The sequence below is a fragment of the Ochotona curzoniae genome, unplaced genomic scaffold (assembly GCF_017591425.1).
Source record: "Ochotona curzoniae isolate NIBS_2020 unplaced genomic scaffold, NIBS_Ocur_1.0 scaffold_4701, whole genome shotgun sequence".
Taxonomy (NCBI): domain Eukaryota; kingdom Metazoa; phylum Chordata; class Mammalia; order Lagomorpha; family Ochotonidae; genus Ochotona; species Ochotona curzoniae.
The window spans coordinates 20,382,127-20,403,843 of NW_024467122.1; the positions used below are offsets into that span (position 1 = coordinate 20,382,127).

At 44.3% G+C, this 21,717-nt stretch overlaps 3 protein-coding genes across 13 annotated transcripts in view; 2 read left to right on the plus strand and 1 right to left on the minus strand.

Moving 5' to 3' along the window:
• The window catches only part of CDKL1 (cyclin dependent kinase like 1), a 64,836-nt gene extending 57,438 nt beyond the window's left edge, over positions 1–7,398 (plus strand). For 3 of the 6 annotated variants that reach the window (XM_040968556.1, XM_040968561.1, XM_040968559.1), the window contains 2 exons: positions 636–791; positions 2,572–4,679. In XM_040968556.1, coding sequence (XP_040824490.1) covers positions 636–791; positions 2,572–2,682 — 267 coding nt within the window. In that variant the 3' untranslated portion in view covers positions 2,683–4,679. Of the gene's footprint in view, positions 1–635; positions 792–1,435; positions 1,451–2,571; positions 4,680–7,312 lie in introns of those variants that run through there. The other 3 variants (XM_040968558.1, XM_040968557.1, XM_040968560.1) reach the window with 3 other exon arrangements.
• On the minus strand, positions 5,505–16,265 carry DMAC2L (distal membrane arm assembly component 2 like). Of its 4 annotated transcripts, none has more exons than XM_040968563.1 (5): positions 16,207–16,265; positions 9,394–9,505; positions 8,303–8,511; positions 7,339–7,510; positions 5,505–5,828 (listed from the first exon to the last, which is right to left on the minus strand). In XM_040968563.1, exons 2-5 carry the CDS (start codon positions 9,498–9,500, stop codon positions 5,714–5,716), a joined length of 603 nt encoding a protein of 200 aa, XP_040824497.1. In that variant the 5' UTR covers positions 9,501–9,505; positions 16,207–16,265; the 3' UTR covers positions 5,505–5,713. The 4 variants fall into 4 exon arrangements, with proteins under 4 accessions (XP_040824497.1, XP_040824496.1, XP_040824498.1 ...); XM_040968562.1 differs by lacking the exon at positions 16,207–16,265 and adding an exon at positions 14,781–14,804; XM_040968564.1 differs by lacking the exon at positions 16,207–16,265 and adding an exon at positions 12,460–12,657.
• Positions 16,266–16,406: 141 nt separating this feature from the next.
• Positions 16,407–21,717, plus strand: part of L2HGDH (L-2-hydroxyglutarate dehydrogenase) — a 48,242-nt gene continuing 42,931 nt past the window's right edge. For 2 of the 3 annotated variants that reach the window (XM_040969175.1, XM_040969177.1), the window contains exon 1: positions 16,407–16,574. In XM_040969175.1, the coding sequence (XP_040825109.1) occupies positions 16,435–16,574 (140 nt within the window). In that variant the 5' untranslated portion in view covers positions 16,407–16,434. Of the gene's footprint in view, positions 16,575–16,867; positions 16,930–21,717 lie in introns of those variants that run through there. The other variant, XM_040969176.1, reaches the window with a different exon arrangement.

Here is a 21,717-nt window from a genome sequence, read left to right on the forward strand (position 1 = left end):
GATGTGTGAGGTATTGATTTCCTATATTTTAAAAAATCACGCATTTACTATGTATGTATGACAAAACAATTAAGATAATTTCTTGGGATATGCAGTTGTGAAAGTTACCTAGCCAAGTGTAAGCCCTCATGGCCTCCTTCAAGATAAAGACAACAGTTGAGAATGATGTAATACAAAGGCAGATATGTAGGGCTTTTCCTTACCCATATCCTCCTATATATTTATATCACATAGACAATTTCTGTGAAGACATGCATGTGACATACATATGATGTGTGTGCACATGTACACACATGTATACACAGAGTACCTGATTATAGGAGGAGGCATGCAAAACCCCTAGTGGCAGAGACTGCTGCATTCTGCGTGAACTTTATTTGTGTCGTATATGTAGTATTCTTTTTACAGACTACACACAGAGGACTGCATTTGTATGTACACATGTATACATGCTGTATATGTTTCATGAGGGTAACCATTTAGAACATGGAAGTGCCAAATTATGATGGTGTGTTTTTCTTATCTTTTTTTGTCCCACCCCTTCGCAACTGAAAAGTTTAGTCTTTTAAAAAATGAAACAGTGATGTTAAAATCATTTGAAGGATGCCAGGATAGGACTTTTTCTGTTCTTATAGGGCTGCCTGCACATGGACCCTGCTGAGAGACGGAGCTGTGAGCAGCTGTTGCAGCACCCCTATTTTGATGGCATCAGAGAAACAGGGGGTGTGGTGCCAGAACACAACAAACCAACAAGGAAAAACTTAAGACAGAGCCGAAAGCACCTGCCTGGGGTAAAGATGGATTGCACTGTACGAAGGGTCCAGGAGTCAGGGCCACAGCTTCATTGCCTGGCCCTGGAGCCCAGCTGGCGTCTTTCCCTGTGATGTCTGGGGTCCCCAGACATCTGCCTCTTGGGGATCTTTCTCTCTGACTTGCCAGGTGGACTTCCCTGCTGTTTCCTGCTGCCACGCAGGGTCAGCATTCCCCATGTGCAAGTGTGTGAGTCCAGCTCTATACATTTGTTTGGTATCAGAAAACAAAATCAGGTTTGCAGTTCTTCATCATGTTTACCTTCAGTAGTAACATCCCATGTTTATCCTAAACAGGAACTGTTTTTATCCCTGACTGTCAGAATTTGCTAGGGGAAATGAGCACTTCCAGGGATTATTAACACAACAGCACACTGAGCTGGAGATATACAGTGTGGCCTGCAAAAAATTCTGACTGCAACAAACTGATGCCAGCCAGATACTCACTGTCCTGTCCTAAGGCAAGGGCTGCAATACTCCAGAAAGACTTGCAGTTGGGACCATGACCAAGATGAGCTGGCCACTTCTGGATCTGACTGAGGCTTAGCTTGCCTTGGCCTTGCCACTGGCAGCCTCCATTGCTCCCTGAATGCCACACAGTCCCTGGGAGTTGGGAGGTTGAGCAGAGGGAGGACAGCAGAGTCCATGAGGAACAGCATCAAGTCCAGGTTTCTGTTTCACTGTCATCTATGACCTAGCCAGCAACACAGACCAAAAATGGACTCCCCGACCCAAGTCAGTCAGCCCTTAAGGCACTACCACACTGAAATGGGTCTTGGTGGAACTGTTTCTACTTGGAAGAATAGGAGAGGAGGGCCATCATTGTGTTAGAGCAGGTTAAGTACTACCTGCAACACTAACATCACATAAGAGCACTGATTTGCATCCTGGTTGCTCCACTTCCCATCTATCTTCTTGCTAAGGAGCCCGGGAAGGCAGCAGAGCATGGCCCAAGTACTTAGGCCCCAGCTGCCCTGTGAGAGATCTGGATGAAGGTCCAGGCTTTTGGCCTGGCTCACCCAATGGCCCTTGTAGCCATTTGGAATAAGTAAACAGCAGATGAAAACCCCTTCCCTCTGTAACTCTGCCTTTCAAATAAACAAATCTTAAAAAAAAAAAAAAAAAAAAAAAAAAAAAAAAAAAAAAACCCTGGAGAGGAGAGCTGCATTAGTTGGTGTATTTATTTAAGTCCTAAAGGACTTAAAATTGTCCTCTTTTCACATTCAAGGCCATACAGTGCAACACAAAAAAATGCATGTTACTCTTTTTCACTTGCAATTAACAGTACAAACATTTCTGAAAACTTCAAGTAGTTTTGTTGTTGGAGTAAGTGGGCAGGTTACCTGAAAATCTCAGTCCTCATCTTTTCTGCTGTGAGGGGTTCAGTGGGCCCGGTAACAGTGAGTATGCCACTTGGGATATCCACACTGTGCATCACAATTCCCTGGATCAAGTCCCTGATCCTCTTCTTACCCAGCTTCCGCTCACGTGTATCCTGAGAGGCAGCCAATGACGGCGAAGATACTAGGTCCTTGCCACTCACTGGGTGTGTGGCTTCCATATGGCCAAGCCCAGCTGTTGAGGGGATTTGGGGAATGCACTAGTGATAGAACATCTATTTGTCTCTTTCATATAAAATGAAAATATTTTTCAAAAATTTCAAGTATTTTAGTAGTGAAAATAATGAACAAATGCTTGTGAAATGAACAAAATGCTTGGCATGCCACCATTTTAACCTAATTCTGTGTTTTACATTTTTCAGCTACAATACCTACCCCAGCTAACCAGCAACAACAGTATCCTTCCAGCTCTGGACAATAAGAAGTACTACTGTAACACAAAGAAACTGAATTACCATTTTCCAAACATTTAAGCAGCTAGGGGATTACTGCTAAAGAAGGAATTGATCCACTCTTTAAAAAAGAATGTTACACATTTTGTTGAAAACAGTGACAATGTTAGGAACACACCAGGAAAAAATACAAACAACTGGGAGGCCACTTGGCAAGAGGTGGAGGGAAACTCCAGATGTGCTGTTCCATGCTTGATTAGGGTGTCGAGAACAGAAAGGAAAGATTTGTTTGGAAAAGCACTTTTATTTTTGTTTATCTAAGCAACCAAGTTTATGGACAGAGTATTAACTGTACCTACTGCTCATATGCCTGTAAAATGGTGTCAAGATTGGTATTTCACTTACATCACATGCCCCATGTGAAATGTGGGCCACTGAATGCTCAGGTGGGTGTCCTCGGATGCTGTGGCCCTAAGCCTTACCTCCTGTGTTCAAGTCGTCTCTACATCAAATTGAAGGGGCGTTTTAGTTCCTAAAATCAAAATGATTAAGTTCCCTTTCTTCTGCCTCTTAATTTCTACTCTTTAGAACATTTTTTGGATACCTGTTTAAAACCTTTAAAATCGCATGGATTACATAGGCACTGTATAATTCATTGCTGATGGGCTTGATGATCCTGCTTACCTATTCCTCTTCCCCCCCTTTGGTCAGCCTGGCAGACAGAATGGACTGTAATCCATACATTTACTGACCCATTTATGCTGGCAAACAGTGGCATGAAGCTTGGCAGCTGACCTGAGTGGTCAAGGAGAACAAGTCCTACAGACTTTGCAGGAACTGAACCTGTCAGCCTGAACATAATTAATACTTTTGTTTTCTCTGGCTCCGCCTCAGACTTGGAGACAGACCTGCAGGTAGAACTGTGTATACTGATTAGGGCTTTGGAAGGAACCTCATCTGAGCTTCTGAGTCATGAGGATGTTAATGTAACTTTGTGTTTTCCTTGAAACATCTTTACATTGAATGTAAGTGTGTGTGTGTGTGTGTGTGTGTGTACAACACATATATTCAACACAGATATATGTATACATATATCCTACTTGCCAAGTAATATTTTACTACTAAGCTTTAAATGATGTTATTGAGGATCCTAAGCTTGTACAGTAAGACTTCAGTTGATGATGTATAATTGGCTTTAATTTGGCCTACTGCTCAATAGCTTTTTCATCCTTGTGCCATGGACACAAGGGCAACGTGACTCCATGTCTGTTTCTTACACATCAATACCACTTCTGCTGCCATATGCTGCCACTGTTTCCTTGTAGCTCTCAGTCATGGTTTGCAAAGTTGTATCTTATTGCATCTTCAAAACATCTTTCTTCTGCATTTCTTCCAATTTTCCTGTGGGCTCATTTTCTTCATGACAGTATTGGGTCCCATTCACTTCCTGCTGGGTAGTCCACCACATTCTGGCATCTGTCTAGTAATTTGGGACACCCAGTTTGTTTAATGTCATCCTCAAGCTCCTTAATTCATACAGCATAAGCCTCAGAGTGGATTAAGGAATAGTCCCAGTGTAATTTAATTCCTACTGTGCAACCTTGATGCAATGACAGGGAGGCATACCCAGCTTCTACAAATAGTTAACACTTGTATTTGTCTTTCCTCTAACCCAAGAAAATGCACTTGACAGAGGCAGATGACTATAGCTGCCCAAAGCACCTGGTAGTTTTACAGGAAACCATTCAGAACAGAAACGAAGCTCTGCACTGAATCATAGTGAATAGTTATGTCAGCACACAGTAATGAAACCAACTTGACAACAAAGGGCTCGGCATTCTCCAGTGAGTTCTGATCAGTTTATGTTCAGTTTAACTATATCTGTAATCCTTTTCTTCAGGCATGGAATCACACTCTATCACATGACGCTGTTTTACAACCCTGCCTTTGTTTTCTGTTTGCCAATGGTATTGAATGATGGGGGTAATTATGTTAGTAAACGCTATAAATTATATGCTGTGTACTATTTGCATAAGCTGGTTTCCAAAAACAACAAATTCATTTTTCTGTTTGAAAAACTGTATTAGTATTTATTATGAAATCATATTTTAGCTTCAGGAAAAAGCATAACCTGCTGGTCTTTAGTGTTTGTTCTGTTGCCATCAGAAGCAATGCTGAACTCAGACAAGTACCTCTGTCCAACTGTCATTAAAAACTAACCTAAGGACCCGGTGGCGTGGCCTAACGGCTAAAGTCCTCACCTTGAACGTGCCGGGATCCCATATGGGCACCAGTTCTAATCCCGGCAGCTCCACTTCCCATCCAGCTCCCACTTGTGGCCTGGGAAAGCAGTCGAGGATGGCCCAAAGCTTTGGGACCCTGCACCCGTGTGGGAGACACAGAAGAAGTTCCTGGCTCCTGGCTTCGGATTTGCATAGCATCGGCCGTTGCACTCACTTGGGGAGTGAATCATCGGACGGAAGATCTTCCTCTCTATCTCTCCTCCTCTCTGTATATGACTTTCCAATAAATAAAATAAATCTTTTTAAAAAAAAAACTAACCTAAGCTTATAAAATGGACTTAGGAAGCACTTATTCTGAGAAAATCTATACGCTGTTAAGAACACATAGATCATGAGAAAAGCATGCAGACCCTGGAAGCCATATGAAATGTATGCCTCAGCCACCATCAGTGTTTTGAATATACAACTCCTTTAGTGAATCTGTACTGTGGGTTCTAGTTTGTCATGATTATGCACTTAACAGTAACATGCTTCCACAAATGGAAAGTAAAATAAAGACATGATAAATATCCATATTATACTATCTAATCATTATCTACATGATACTTACATAAGTATTTGTATTAAATATTGAAAGATATCAGAATTAAAATGCTACCATTTCCATTTTCTTAAACCGATTCATTGTACACAGATCTCCTTTTGAACCTAGTAGCTTTAGGGAGTCATCTGTTTTCTAGAGAGGACTTTGCAGTTCCACAATGCCAGGACATGACATCTTCATAGTTCTGTATGATTACATAATATTTGTTGCTGTTTAGGGTCAGCAATTTGACTAAAATAAGACACTTACTGATAATATTACTGCTTTACTTCAATTGTAATTCTAATTGCAGAGAAGGCAGTGCTATTTTAAAGGCTTGGACAAGATTTTCTTTTTCTCTTACTCCAGGGAGATCATTTAACAGCAAATACTTGAGGTTTCTGCGAAAATAGAAAGGGAAAAAAATTTTCACATTTATAGAATTAAAAATTTTATAGAATTAAGAAATAAACTCTAATTATTCACTTGCAGGAAACTTTACATGCAGAATATGTTCATATCACCCATACCTTTAGTGTGTGAGCTGTGCTCTTTGAATAAATCAGATTTTGAAAGCCATCGATAGTTTTTTTTCGTAAGTTTTCATAATATCCATAAACTTTTTAAAGACCTTTCATATGCTTGTATTTCAAGAAATATTTTATACCAAAGTAAATGTCTAATTCCATGAACTTTTAAGTGCTCTCATCTACATATATGAGATGGTACAGTTGTTCTTTGCATAAGAATTACATAACTAATCCACCCTAAAAGTAGGCAAGTTCTTAATATTACTCATTTCTACTAAAATAAAAAGCTCTAAAGCCTCAACTAACGTAAGAGAGGCACAACCTTGTACTTTTGGTCTCAGTGTTTACCCGTCTCAGACTTCCTATAATGCCAAGGTTATTGTCAGATCCTTTTGTGACACATTAAAGCAGAACCATATTAACTACAGTCAGAATTTGAACATTGGGATTGAAGTAAATGATGTTTCTTTGACATTCTGGTAAGATTAAGATTCTTGTAATTTTAGAATTAAGCATTCCTTGCTTTCCCGTCAGGGTTTGAGTGGCTTGCTCTGGGCAGTGGCACAGGTCTGGACGGCAGTAGGAAGGGATGGACAGCAGCTTTCCTAGCTGGGAGAGGCACACTTAGGGCACTCATTAAAGTGAAGGGCAGTGTTACTGGCTCCAGAGACGGGAGCATCTCACCCCAAACAACTGCATAGTTACATGTCAACAGATGTCATGAAAATAGTAAAAACATTAGGAAAATGAGTTTAAAAGATGGAGAGGAAACTTAACAGCTAAGGCTTACTGAGGACCTATTGTGGCAGATAACATTTAGATTTAATTTTTTAAAAGCCTCAAAAAGAATGTAATAAAACTTTTTATGAATATATTTTAAATTTGTTTATTTTTGTTGGAAAGGCAGATATACAGAGAGGAAGACAGACAGAAAAATCTTCCTTTTATTGGTTCACTCCCCAAGTGACCACAACAGCCGGAGCTGAGCCAATCAGAAGCCAGGAGCCAGGAACCTCTTTAGGTCTCCCACGTAGGTATAGGGTCCCAAGGCTTTAGATTATCCTTTGCTGCTTTCCCAGGCCACAGGCAGGGAGTTGGATGAGAAGTGAAGCATCCAAGATATGAGCCTGTCCCCATATGAGATCCCAGTGGATACAAGGCAAGGAGGATTTAGCCACTGGACTACCATGCTGCGCCCAAGAATGCATAAAATATATATAAAATTGATCATTTTAACTGTTGTCTTAAAGTATTCCAGATAAAAACTGCAGTTATTTTTAGAACTAAATAAAATGACACCATCTTTCAGCTGTTTTAAATTCTAAGTGTTCACTTGCCTTAACATCATTATCAAGCTTCCAGTTTGGCTGTGAGTACCCACCTTAAATGACACAAAGCAAGGATGCCTCTGTCTGTGACATTCCCACAGGAAATGATCTCCAGTTCCAATAAGCTCTTCCGAAAGTTTTCAAGTTGACTGAGCCTCTGCAAACAGTCATCCTCAATATAATGACACTTGCATAGCCTGATTTTTTCAACATGCTCGAGGCCCTCTGGGGGAGGGAGGATAAAAAACAGAGTTAAGAACCTGATTTATCGTTAGGAAGACGTTTGGGCTTGCCCAGGGTTGCCTGGCTCCAGCAGTGAGAAGCCTCCCAGCTCAGCAAACACTGGGATGACTGCTCAGCCTGGTAGCCACAGAGGTAGCGCTGCAGATGGGCCCTGTGCATTGCAGGAGAGAGCCCACACTAGCAGAGGGAATAACTGCTGCATGCACTGAGGGCTTCTCAGCAGCAGGAGACATTTGACAAACAAGGGCTTGAATCTTAAGTGAATAATCCATAACATGAAGGCATCTAGAAACAAGTTTAGTAGCAGGAGGGACAAGAAGGTATTTGTAAACTCTGTTTCACTGGAAATTAACACAGGCCAGGCCAGCATTGTGGCAATAACAGGTCCTACGGGGTGCCAGCTAGTGTCCTGGATGCTCCACTTTCGATCCAGTTTCCTGCTAATGCACCTGGGAAGGCAATGAAGAATGGTCCAAGTACTTGGGCCCGTGGGCCCTTGTGCCCACGTGGGAGACTTGGAGGAGGCTCCTGGCTTTGGACCAGCCTAGCTCCAGCTGATGTGGCCATTTGGGGAATGAACCAGCAGATGGAAGATCAATCTCTGCCGCTCCCTCTCTCTGTACACTTTGTCTTTCAAGTAAACAAATTAATCTTTAAAAAGGAAAATAACAGAGCAAGAACAAACTTGATAGTATTGAATTGGGCTAAAAGCACCTCCCTGAACTACCAGTGAGTCACAGGCATGCCCTACAAGCACAATGACAGGGTAGGTACCTAGGTGATCAAATCCAATATGCATGATGCAAGAGTCGGTGGCATCGATGGCCTGGATCTTGTACTTGTCTAGAGGGCCTGTGGGGAGGTGGTTGTAGTCCTTCTGCCATTTCTCCTGGCCATGGTAGCGCACCGTGGCCCCACAGCGCAGCAGCCACTCGGAGGCAGCCCTGTTGGGGCCGACATCTTTGATGCGTTCATAATCCACTCTATTGACAAGAGAACAGAAGCAGTACACTTTTATTGGATCACTAGTGTCAGTGATACTGGCCAATATAAATACAAAACAGCCACAAACTGTGAAAGGACTTAAGAGGCTGCTAATGTATCAGTGAGATGCCTGCAATTCAAGTAAAAACCAAACTGTAGCCCTGCCTGTTAACTTTTTGCTTTTATTAGTGTTTCCAAGCAAACTCTGTCAAGACATGTTATTTTTATGAGTTGACCAGCCACATATGAGTCTTCAGTGATTCATGGGTGACAGAGTTTAACACACCAGACACTGGGTAACTGTGTATTAAACGAATGACAACACTGGGTTAGCATTTGTGCAGCTGATAAAAGAAGGAAATATTTTGGACCCATGCCCAGATTAATGTCAGTTACTAGTATTATTAATTTTTACACCGGTCTCTTTCTGCATTAGTGCTCATAATGATATATTAAGCAAAGAGAAGGTCTGTTTCATCAGTTTCTAAAGTTTTTAAAGCCTGGTACCTACTCATGCTTTAACATGCATGTCTTTAATAGCATTCAAAAGGATAACTGTGTCTTAAGCATCAAATAAAATATTTTAAAGACAGATTTCCTGGTTATAAAATTAATACTCATTTTACACAACTAAAGGATGACCAAAGGACAAACAAAAAATCATTAAAATTGTAAGACTCAGGCAGTCATATTTAATATTTTGTAATGTATTTTTTTTCTGGTCTTTTTTTCCCCATGTTCATGTGCATATTTTGTCTGTATGCAAAATTCGGGTCATACTGCACACATTGTTCAAAACAACTTTAAATAAAAATTAGAGAAACAACTGGGAATTCATCAATTGTAACAATCCCACCTTTCTTCACTTGGGAGTAACTTACTTATTAAACACTGCATTCAACCAGCCCCAGAAGTATCTGGAGTCACATGACCATGGGAATTTCTTTAAGCCGCATAACTGCTGGGGAATTTTTTGCAACAGCATCATTTGATCTAAATATACAAAACAGAAGTCACATTAGATGATTGACTGGCAGTCAACGTGCCCCACATATTCACTTCACAACCTCATGGTCAATGCTCTTGTGCCAAAAAGTTGCTGATTCACTTGCTACTCAGTGATCCCTGTGTCACTCCCGTCTCTGTTTGCAGCAGGTGGGAGGGCAAGAGGGCAGGCAGCTTCTGCTGTAGATAAGTGGTGGGACTGGGTGGTATCTAAGATTTCTCCCAGTGCTAGCGTTAGGGTCCACAGTTGAAACTGCAAGTAGAGTCCACCTTCAGTATGGCCACCTAGTGCCCATTCAGGCAGTGGCACTGCAAATGAGCTCCCACCAGCCAATTCTGTTCCCAAGCTCCACTACGGTGTCAACATGGCAAGAGGTAATCACCTAGCCAGCAGTGCACTCACACCCAGGAGGAGAGAGGACACGAGAATGGATCTTATCATGACAAGGCAGTAAGTGGTGTCCGGAGAGCCATGCAAAACCAGGAACTGCAAGAGCCGTGAGAAAGGAAACCAGCGGCTTCGCATCTCTGACTCTGGGTTTTTTGATTTGTAAAAGGAGGTAATTTGTTCACACGATTTCCAGCTGTAGAAATCCATAGCCATGGACAAGACAGTGATTTCTGCTCTAGGTGTCCATCTGACTGATCCCAGTTCATGTTTCTCTAGGAGTGTGCATGTGCTGGGAAAGCACACATGGAGACCGGCCTCTGCCTTCGAGGACCCGCCAGCTTAAAACTCAGGGCAGGGCAGGGCAGGGCAGGCCAGGGCAGTGGGGCCCAAGGCAAGCCACAAAGTCATTAAATGACACAACTGCATGAGAATTAAAATAAGGAAGAGAGGACTTCCAAGATTGAAACAAAAAGAGGGTAGACTTCAAGAGCCAAGGGCATCAAGTTTCATGCTGCCCAGTCCTGCAGAGGCAGGAACATTGAGCAGGTTGCTGTTCAGCTTGTTTAGCATGTGAGGGGCATAGGCGACTTGCCATCAGGTCAGGAAAGGCCCCTGAGCATCAGCCTGGGCGTTTGGTGTGTGCTCTGCTGGGAGCCACTAAAGTCTTAGAACTGGTACTATTAGAGCTGTACTTTAGAAAATTTACCCAGCGCAGGGCTGGCGTTGTGGCACAGTATATTAAGCTGATGTTTGTAATGCCTATGACACCAGCAACCCAGATGAGTACTGATTCCAGTCCAGGCTACTCCATTTCCAAATCCAACTCCTTACCAATGCTCCTGGGAAAGCAAGGGAAGATGGCCCAGGCACCTGAGACCCTGTCAACCACGCAGGAGACCTGGATGAAGCTCGTAACTTTGGCCTGCCCTGATCCAAGGAATTGCGGCCATTTGGGAAATGAACCAACAGATAGAAACTAGCGCTTGCTCACTCACTCACAATCTCTTCCCCCTCCCTCCCTCTAACTCTGCCTTTTAAACAGAAACAAGCAGCAGCAAGAGTGAGGATTAACAGGAAGAGGCTAATCAATAAGGGCCTACTCAGGGAGGGGAATGACATTGCCAGTACATTCCATTCCACTCAACAGCATGTGTGGGAAAGTCCAGAGTTGACAATGACACTAAGTTTCGTCCCTGGGCCACCGGTAGGACACTGATATGCTAACAGGAAAATCAACATCAGGCTTGTGGATTCAGTTTTAGTGCAGTTCTTTACATTCTCCATATGCTATTGGTAGGAATTCTAGGTGGAGATGACCAGCAAATCACTGGATTTGGAGACATAAGATGTTAGAGCTGGGAAGAACGTAGAGTAGTTAGGCTGAATCTCTCATTTAGAGATGAGGAAACTGAAGATTAAGTAACTGGCTGACACCCTAAATCCTTCCGGGACAAGGTGGGTATTAAAAAATACATGTGTTTAAAGGAACTTGCTCAATGTTTCATGCTGATTGGCGAAGTGCTGAAACATGAGCCCAAGTCTTTCTCCTGCCAGCCCAGGGCCCTTTTCTCCATCAGATGCTTCAAATGCAAGAGAAAGACTAGCAAGTTTCCTGATGGGAACCCCTTCAGTGCTCAGAGAAGGACTGGAAGGTTGAAGCCAGGGGACAGTGAGGAGTGAGGCTTCAGGGGAGCACCTGGGAGCACCCATGGTTTTCTTCTTCTCTTACCCACCCACCTGCCCAGCCCTGCTACCTCTCCTCACTCTCTCAACCCTTCCTTTGGTTAAGTTCTCTCCACCTGCTCCTGCCTCTACTATGCCAAACTTGTTCACAACTTGCCCAGCTCCTATTCAGGCTGTTATCTTAATTTAGCCCTCCACCCTACTAATCTCTGTGGACTCTCTGTGGACACCTTAGCCAACTTCAAGTCCCTACTCAAATGCTATGTCCATTTATTCATTCATTGGTTCACTGAAAAAATGTTTATTAAATGCTGAACTTAGTTGAAAGGAAATAATGGTCACACACACACACCACAAGTGTGTGTGAAGAAACAGGAAGAGCTGATTATTGTCCTCACAGAATATACTGCCTCGGGAGGACAACAGATGACACAGAAATAAGCAAATGCAGCATGGCACCTTAACAGAGGTGAGGAAAACAGCAGGAGAGAGCACAGAAGGGAGGAGGAGAAGGCTTCAGGTCACGTGGCTCTTCCGAGACAATGATTATGAAGTTTCCCATTAGAAAGCCACAAGTATGCAGAGCATAACAAGTAATAAGTGTCCGTCGTCTTCAATGGTTGACACATTTCCATGGATACGGGCCAATCAGAGAAACTTACTAAGCACATGAATATGGGTGGTTTTTGAAAACTAACTAGTCTTACTTGATTAATTTTGGCCCACCTTTATAAATCAGTTTAAAGAAAAGGCCACATTTATTTCTACTGTTACCTATAAAAGCACTAGATACTACATTTAAAATTAATTAAAAGGAAAATTTAAATTTATATTTGATAATAAAAGCTTAAAAATATTTTCTTTTTACATTCTCAATTGCAAGTTGGCCAAATGATTTTGAAATTGCCATTTTCTTGGGCGAGTTCAAGCAGCACTACTGGGGATGAGGCATCCTCTAGTGGTGGGTTGGCAGAATTTGCTCTGGCAAACAAACAGTTGAAAGTGAATTAGGAAACAGCCACTGCTAACTGCTGCTGCCACAAATAACCTAGGAATTCAAATCACGAAAACAAAAACCAAAACCTGTCAGAACTTGGCTTATGTCAACAAATGTGCACCAATGTTTCTAAAATTGCAATTATGTTTGTAACTTAGAGAAGGCTAAATTGGTAATGTGTTACTCAAAATAGGAGCTATACAAAGTACTTTTTTCCTTAGATTTGATCTAGGATTTTAAGACTGCATAACACTAATCTTTTAAACTGGCATTTTTTAACTGTATATTTTTAGAATTGTATCCATGAACTACATAAAATCTGCACTGTTTAAAAAAGGGTAAATTGTTTTCAACAAAATAAAAATTTTCATTTAGATGTTCAATGCAGTTAATGGGGCTATTCAAGGTGATGGTTAATTGGGGGGGGGGCGCAAAAATAACTGAGTTTTTTAAGGCAACAAATTGTGGGCAGAGAAGTGGAAAGCCATCACCATGGGATTTTCTCCCTCATTACAAAACTCTTCCAGTGTAAATCATCAATTATTGATTCTAATCCATATTCTCAAGGTGTGTGAAATCTACTCAGACAGAAAAATCCATCAAGATGGAATGAAAGGTCCCCAGAGCAGCAATTAGGCCAAACTGAACTTCTTAGGGCACTCGCTGAACTTGTCCCGGGCTCTGGGCTGACAGCAGAGGGAGCAGGAAGAAGGCTGGGTCAGGAACTGAGTGCTGAGGCTGAGCACACAGGTGCAGGACCACAAGGTAAGCATCCGATTTGGAATGACCTGACAAAAGCTACGGGGCAGTCAAACCTCAGAGTCGGGAGTCAAGCAGAGAAAGGTGACATCGAGCATGAGTATCCTGAGTTATTTCTCATCGACAGGACTAGGAAACACACTCTCAAAGCACAGGGTAGTTTAAAAAATATAATCAAGTCCGAGGGCCCTCAAAGGCTTGACCATAGACCCTGAAGTGTGAACTTCTGTGTTCAAGGTGGTCTCAAATCAACTGCATCCAGTGTAAACAAACCATCTCGACTTTATACCTATTCGAACAGTTAAAGCATCAAAATCGTGATGTGGGACGCTGCTGGCAACAAGAACTTCATTAAACACAGCTGCTGAGAATACAAAATGGCATAGCTGCTGTGCAAACAGACCTAAGCACTTTCTTACAACGTTAGACACACCAGGCCAATATTCTGGCACAGTGGGTTAAACTGCTGCTCATCCCACATGAGCCCTGGCTACCTCAGTTCCAGTCCAGCTCCTGTTTATGCTCTTTAAACATTTATTTTATTTTATTTGAAAGGCATATTTGCAGAGGGAAAGAGAGACAAAGAGATCTTCTATCTGCTGGTTCGCTCCCTGAACAGATGCATCATCTACAGCTGGGGCAATCTGAAGCCAGCAGCCAGGAACCTCTTCCAGGTTTCTCACATGGGGTCAGGGGTCCAAGAACCTAAGCCATCCTCCACTACTTTTCCAGGCTGTATGAAGGGAGCTGGATTGGAAGTGGAGCAGCCAGGACACGAACTCACACCCAGACGGATGCCAGCACCACAGGCCTACCCTGCCACACCACAATGCCACTATCTCCAGCTTTCTGTAACTGTGCCTGATAAAGCAGCAGAAGATGGTCCAATGCTTCGACCTCTGCCAGTGATGAGGGAGACCTGGACAGAGCTCTAGGCTTCTAACTCTGGCCTGCCCAAGTCCTGGCCATCATGGCCATTTCGAGGTGTGAACAAATGGATGGAAGATCTCTTTGTGCCTCTCCCTCTCTCTATGCAACTCTGCCTTTAAAATAAATAAATACATTCTGAAGTTTAAAAAAATCATTTTTATTGGAAAGGCAGACTTATGGAGAGAATGAGATACAAAAAGAAAGATCTCCTATCTGCTGGCTCACTCCCCAGGCAACTGTGAGGGCTGGAGCTGAGCCAATTTAAAGCCAGGAGCCAGGAGCTTCTACTGAGTCTCCTACGTGGGTGCAGGGTCCCAAGGCTTTGGGCCGTCCTTGACCGCTTTCCCAGGCCACAGGCAGGGCGCTGGATGGGAAGTGAAGCAGCTGGGACAGGAACCGGCGTCCATATGAGAACCAGGGTATGCAAGATGAGCATTTAGCCACTAGGCTATCACATAGATAGTAGGTTATTGAAGATTTTTTTTTTAAATAAACATACTCACCATACAACCTAGCAACTGGAAACTTGGGACTGACTGTAGAAAAACAAACACAGATCCACACAAAAAGCTGTAGACTAATGTTCTTAACATCTTTATTCTTAACAACTAAAAAACTGGAATTGGTTTTCCAAATGTATTTCAATGGGTAAGTGATTAAGCATCCTGTGGTACAACTCATTAATAAAAAGGAATGTGCTATTGATATGAACACAGGCAGCAACCTGGATGGATCTTGACGAAAAGTGACAAGGGAAGTTACACCACTGTTCCAGGACAGGTCGGTAAGTCTAGAGACGACAACGTGTGAGCCAGCAAGATGCGAGGGCCAGTGAGGGAAGCTGTGGTCCTCACGGGGCAGCTGGAGGGACTCTGATCAAACTGCTGCATCTTTTTCTTTGTCCTCTCTACATCTTGACTGTCGGGACTGTTGCGATGTATCCAAAAGTAAAACACACGATAATGTGTAATCTCACGATGCATGTTGACATGGACAGCTGGGAAAATCTAAGATCAGTGGGTGCTGTCTGTCAAATGTCAGCAGCCTGATTGTGATATTTGCACTCCAGCTTTGCAAGATGTTATCAATGAGGAGATAGTGAAAAAAGATACAGGACTTCTAGTTACAACTGTATGTAATTTCAAAAAGTTGCATTTTTGGAAAATCTCCCTCCATCTCCCCAACTGCGACAGAGGATAAGCAAGCAACATTCTACATTGTTTTCACTTGGGGGAGGGGGAAGCAAAATAGAATTGCAGGTTATCTATACTCTTATTTTAGCTCAACACCGATGCCACATGTCTGAGGATGACCCAAGACAGGGGACCCAAGACTTCCCAGGGCCACCTGCTCAGGACTGGACCTGGGACTCAAACTTGAGCAAAGGGACCTCAATCTCGTTCAAGGTCATCAAAGCACAGAAAAACGGGAGTTCAACCGGCGCGCTGACAGGAAAAACCATCAAAGTTCAGGAGAAAGTCCTTTAGAGCTTACACTGGTGCCCCGCCCTCGCTCCCCACGTAAAGCAAAGAGAAATGAGGCGCCTCGCACGGCCGAGCCCCTGTGCCGCGTGTCTAAGAAAACATTTCACTAAGGAACACGCAAGTCCAAGAGGCCGTGCCCCGTCCGGAGGGCCCCTGCTTGGTGAGCTCCGGAGACCGAGAGCGCCGGGCCACGTCCGGTACTGGACTCCCCGCCGCCCGCAGAGGACAGGGCGCGCGGCGAAGAGAGGCCGCCGGACACACCCAAGCAAGAGTTGTCACCGCAACCGTACCCAGACGTCCTCCCGCTCGGGCACGGAGGGTGGAGGGCGCGCGGCGGGCCGGGTCCTCAGCAGGCCCAGCGTCGCCATGGGCGAAGGGGCAGAGCAGGCCTCGGCACCACCCCGCACCGACGCCGCCCCGCTCGCGGCCGAGCTCCGCTACTCACGGCGTCGGGGCCGGCGAGCGTCCCCCGGCGTCCACGGCGCGCCCCCGCCTGCCCTTCGCCCTCGGCCGCGCGCGCGCTCCTCCCACGTGGGCCGCCGGCGCGCACCTCATTGGCCGCCTGCTCGAGGGGCGGGCCCGCAGAGCACGCGCACCGGGGCAGAGGCGTGCTCAGGCAGCCAGGGCCCTCCCTGGAACTGAGGAAGGCAAGGCGGAGCGGGTGGCGCAGGCGATGGTGGCACTGCTGCGTTATGTGAGGGGGCTTCGCGGACGGGCCCTCGGGGCTCTCCGCCTGGGCTTCCCTGGGGCGTGCGGGCCCGCGTCGGGGAGGCTCTGGGTGCTGCGCCAGGGTGGTCGCAGCGCCAGCACCAGGTGAGTGGCCGCTGGCCCGCCCTCGCCATCTAGGCTACCGCCGTCACTGCGCTAGTCGGGGGGCGCCTGGTGCTAGACCTAGGCCCCCCGCAGTGCCGGGCGGTCCCTGAGCTCCGACAGGGATCAGTGGTGGAGAGGGGCTGAGTCTCCCTGATATGTAGTTGTTTTGATAGGAAGCGCGCCTATCCGCTGTTTTTATTACCTGGTGTCCCCGGTGCTGCTGGCGGTGGGGCGCTGCTGGAACGCACTGCACCTTGTGGAAGCAGCGAAGTTGCTAATGAGAATCAGCCGAATGCCGTGTCCTGTGGAGGTCACGTTCGAAAATGCTTTCTCTGCTCTCTCTTGGAAGGAAAAGGTTGTGCACAGGTTGGAGGGAGCGTGGCTGTTCCAGATCCCAGATGGTGCAAGGTGCAGATAGCCTTGAAGGAATGGGGGTTTTGGTTGTATTTTAACCGCACGTGGAATGTTAGCGTAAGAGCCCTGGGAAGCTGTTTTAAAAAGGAAGGGTGATGAAGGTGGGTGTTTCCAAAGTTCCCTCAGGCTACTGTGAGCTACTGGGTTAGAGAGGCATTCAAATGAGATGCTGGCAGTAGTTTTGTGGCTCTGGGGGTGTATGGACAGAAGAAGGGTATGATTGCTGAAGATTCAGACATACTTTTTACCTGGAAAATTATTCTAGAAGTTGCAAAAGAGTACAGAAGTGGTAGATTGCCTTCACTCCATTTACACCAGTGATGACGTCTGACCTGCATGTATGTATGTAGCACAGGAGGAAAGTCAGGATGTGGTGCTGAGAGTCTGCAGACTTTGTTTTCGTCTGATTGACACACGTTTGTGTGCAGTTCTGTGCTGTGACCGTATGTGCTCATTTGCATTAACCCCACTCTGACCAAAATCTAGATGATGCATTCTGCCCACACAAAGAAATTCCTCATGCCTTGGATTCCTTGACACTACTGTCTGACCCCCTTGCCTTCCTGACCGTTTACAGCTACTATTCTGCTGTACCTCACTATAATTTTGTCATATTGTATAAATGGAAACTTTCAGTAAATAATCCTTTAAAATTAAATTTTTTCTTTTTTTTTTTTTTTTTACAAATACGGTGTTCTTCAGATCCATCCAAGATGGTGGCAAGGTTGGCAATAGGATTCTTTTCCTTGCTGGGTAGCATTTCATGGTCTGCATTTGGGATCCTTGCTCAGAAGGAGGACCCTGGAGCTGTTTGCAGTGTGTAGCTGTCCTCAGGAATGCCCCCGTGAGCGTTGGTGGGTGGGTTTCAATACACACATGACTTTTGGTCTCTGAGGTAAAAGCCAAGAGCTCATCCTAGTTGAGTCTCACTGGCGGTGTGGGAGGGATCCAATTTCTCCTCACCCTCACCTGCACTTTTTATTGTCACATTTTTATTTTAAATGTAATGATGTTTGAGTAATCCAGGAACTAGTGGCATTTGCATCTTGTTATGTATCTGCTCTCCATCTGTATGTTTATGCTCTGATGAAATATGTTCATTGCTGTAGTCCTCCTTCTGAAGGGCTTGTTCTGGGAATCCTTGGCAGATGCTAGGCATGAGTCTGTTGTCAGGTATGTGGATGCAACTGTTTTATCCCAATCTTGACTGCCTCTCTTAGCCAATTCTTTGTTTTCCAGAATATATATATATATATATTTTAGTTTGCAAAGTATAATTTATTTATGAAAGAAAGAGGGCTCCTGTCTTAGTGACAGGAGGGGGCTTCACGGGAGGAAAGACCCGGGAACCGGTTGGCATAGTATTTTTTCTACAGCATCTCAAGGAAGTTACTTCACACAGTAAAGGAGGAAAAAAAAAAACCTTATTCGCACTGGGCAGTATCAGAGTATTATTTGAATGTCAACACTAGGTCCCAAAGTTGTTTTTTTTTTTTCTGTTTTAGAATCCTTGAGTATTTTATATTAAGATTATTACTATTTTTTAGTTACAGCATTTTTTAAAAATTTATTTGAAAGGCATAGTTAAGAGAGGGAGAGAGAGATTTCATTCACTGGTTTACTCCCCTAATGGCCAAAAAGGCCAGGGTTGGGCCAGGCTGAGGTGACCCAGCTGTCTTATGGAACGCTGTCATTGCAGGCAGTGCCTTGGCCTTCTGTACCATAACACTGGCTTCAGTATGCGTTTTAAAAGAGACTTTTAGACATAGACCCTTGATGTATTTATAGATGAAATAACAATATTCAGGATTTACACCAAAATGTGATAGAGGACGGAGCGGATCAGGTGAAGTATAATGGCTGGGGTGTGTAATGAGGTGATGGTCACTGAAGATGCTGGACATGTCATTGTCCTCTGCTGTCTGCCTTTGTGACAGCGTGAACCTTTCCTTAATAAGAAGCTTTTAAGAAGTAATCCATTTGACCTGGCAGCATGGCCTAGCGGCTAAAGTCCTCGCCTTGAACACGCCAGGATCCCATATGGGCGCCTGTTCTAATCCCGGCAGCTCCACTTCCCATCCAGCTCCCTGCTTGTGGCCTGGGAAAGCAGTCGAGGATGGCCCATAAGCCTTGGGACCCTGCACCCGTGTGGATCCTGGCTTCGGATCAGCATAGCATCAGCTGTTGCGCTCACTTGGGGAGTGAATCATCGGACAGAAGATCTTCCTCTCTGTCTCTCCTCCTCTCTGTATATCTGACTTTCCGATAAATAAATTGATGCTAGCTTAAGGCTGAGCTGAGAAGATGTGCCCTTGTGCACCACCCATTAGCTTGGCCTGCAGAAGGCCTTGGATGCTCACTGGCTCCTGTTGTTCTGGGCGTCTTTATTGGCTGCTTGGAGTTTTGTGCTTCCATTTGGGAAGCCTCCTTCCATGATTTCATGCTGTTAGGCAGAACAGTGATTTCTCAGATTTCAGGATGGGAAGGTGGCATATATAGTTTTATGTGTGGAACTAGAAAGTTGATGCATGGGGCCAGCATTGTGGTGCGTCACATTGAGCTGCTGTTTGTGATACCACCATTGCTGATGAGAGCCCTGACTCCTTCTCTTCTGATCCAGCTGCCTGCTAATGTACCTGAGAAGACGGTGGAAGATGGCCCATGTATCTGGGCCCCTGTCAATCATGTGGGAAACCCAGATTATATTCTTGGCTCCTGGCTTTGGCCTGGCACAGACTGACAGATATGAGCATTTAGGAAGTGAACCAGTGGATAAAAAAGATCTTTGTTTCTCCACCCAACCTCCCATTCTCTCCCTCTATATTTCCATTTCACCCTGTCACTGCCTTTCAAATAAAAAGCAAATATTTTTAAAAAATGCAAAATTGATTAATGGTTACAATAGAATGTGCAAAATCAAGAGCCTGTAACAGAGGAAATATACTGCCTCACCAAGTTTTTTGTTTCTATTTCTTAGAAACTGAGAAATGGACAGCCCTGGAACTCCCATCCACTGATTGAAGCCCCAAATGCTTACCATGATGAGGACTAGACCAGGGCCAGAGCTGGGAGCAGGAACTCCATCCATATCTGCCATGTGGGTGACAGGAGCCCAAGGACTTCAGCCGTCATTGCTGCCTCACAGGGTCTGCATTGGCAAGAAACTGAAGGCAGAAGCATGAGCCTGGAATTGAACCCAGGTACTCCAGTGTGGGATGTGGGTTAAGCACCAGTCTAACTAAGCACCTGCTCCCACCAAAAGGTTTTATGTTTTACTTACCAGAAGGCAGCAAGGATGAGAAACACTGTTACATAAGTCAGGATCACTCCTGCAAGATATGAGGCTGTGCTACTTTTTTCAGAAAAGTGAAGCAAGCTTGCAGGCCAACCAAAGCAATGTAGCCTAACTTGGAAATAAGAAAGAACATTAGAGAAGATGTAAGACACACATGCCCCTTCCTTTTGTGGGCTTGGTTGTTCTTCAGGGATATTTATAGTTTATTGGTCAATGTGGAAATTATCTTGATTAGGAAAGAAGTACATAAAATATGATTAAGGGCCATGCCTTACCAGGCCAGTCTTCCACCTGCAGCATTGGTATCTCATATGGGTGCTGGCTTGTGTCCCTCCTGCCCCATTTCAGATCCAGCACCCCTGCTATCACCTGGGAAAGCAACGGAGGATGGCTGACGTCCTTGGGCCCCTGCACCTGTGTGGGAGACCCAGAGGAGGCTCCTGGCTCTTGGCTTTCGGTTGGCTTAGCTCTAGCTATTGTGACCATTTGGGGTGTGAGCTAGCAGCTGGAGGATTTCTCTCTCTTTCTCTCTTCTCTCTTGCCATTCAATAATAAATAAATACATGACAAATAAAAGATTAAGTCATGCACATCAGTAGCTTCAATATTGGTAACTATTTTGAAAATCTGCCTTAGTAAAAGTTAGGAAAGTTTGGTAGAATGTAAAGCCCATTTTAACAAGTTAGGCTTGTGGAATTCTCGGAAGCTGCACTGAATAGTGTTCCTAAAAAATTTGCGTATTATGCCAGTTGTAAAAAGGGTCAAGGTGAGTAAATCATTGTAACTGCAACAGAATATGAGTATTTTATCTTTTGTCTAGTGAGATTTATGTTTTTGAAAACCCATTTAGGACCTTGGACTCTGCTCCTACCAGTAGTGATTTTGTTGACTGCTGCAAGCATTTACCAATAACCACTACTAATATAGTAGACCCAGAATCCCGTTTCACTTATTCTGCTGACTTTGTACCCTCTATTCTTAACTGGGCCTTGTTCACCATCACATGTGTTCATTGGTAATCATTTTATACCACTGTACAAGAGTGCTACAGAGAACTACCTGTCAAGCACTGCCTAAAAGCTATCCCTGGCTGAGTTATGATTTGTATGTTCAAAGGGAGGAAATCTTATGTACCCCCCCCCCAAATTAGCTTAACATATAGTATTTAATGTATCAAACTCACAGGTTAGGCCCTAAATGTCCACAGGCTGTTTCTGGGCCCCAAGGCAGGCACAGTTGTGACAACACTTGTAATTGGGTTGATGTGTTTCCGCTAAGGATTTTGAGGTTGAAATTTACCTCACTGTTCAAAGGAAGGGTCTAATCTCTGAACCTTCCCTCAGACTACTGTTTCTGTAAGATCTGGATTTGTTGAGCATGAAGTCAGTGCTAAAGGTAATATTTCAAGCTTCTCTTTGCAAAGTACTTAAGTTA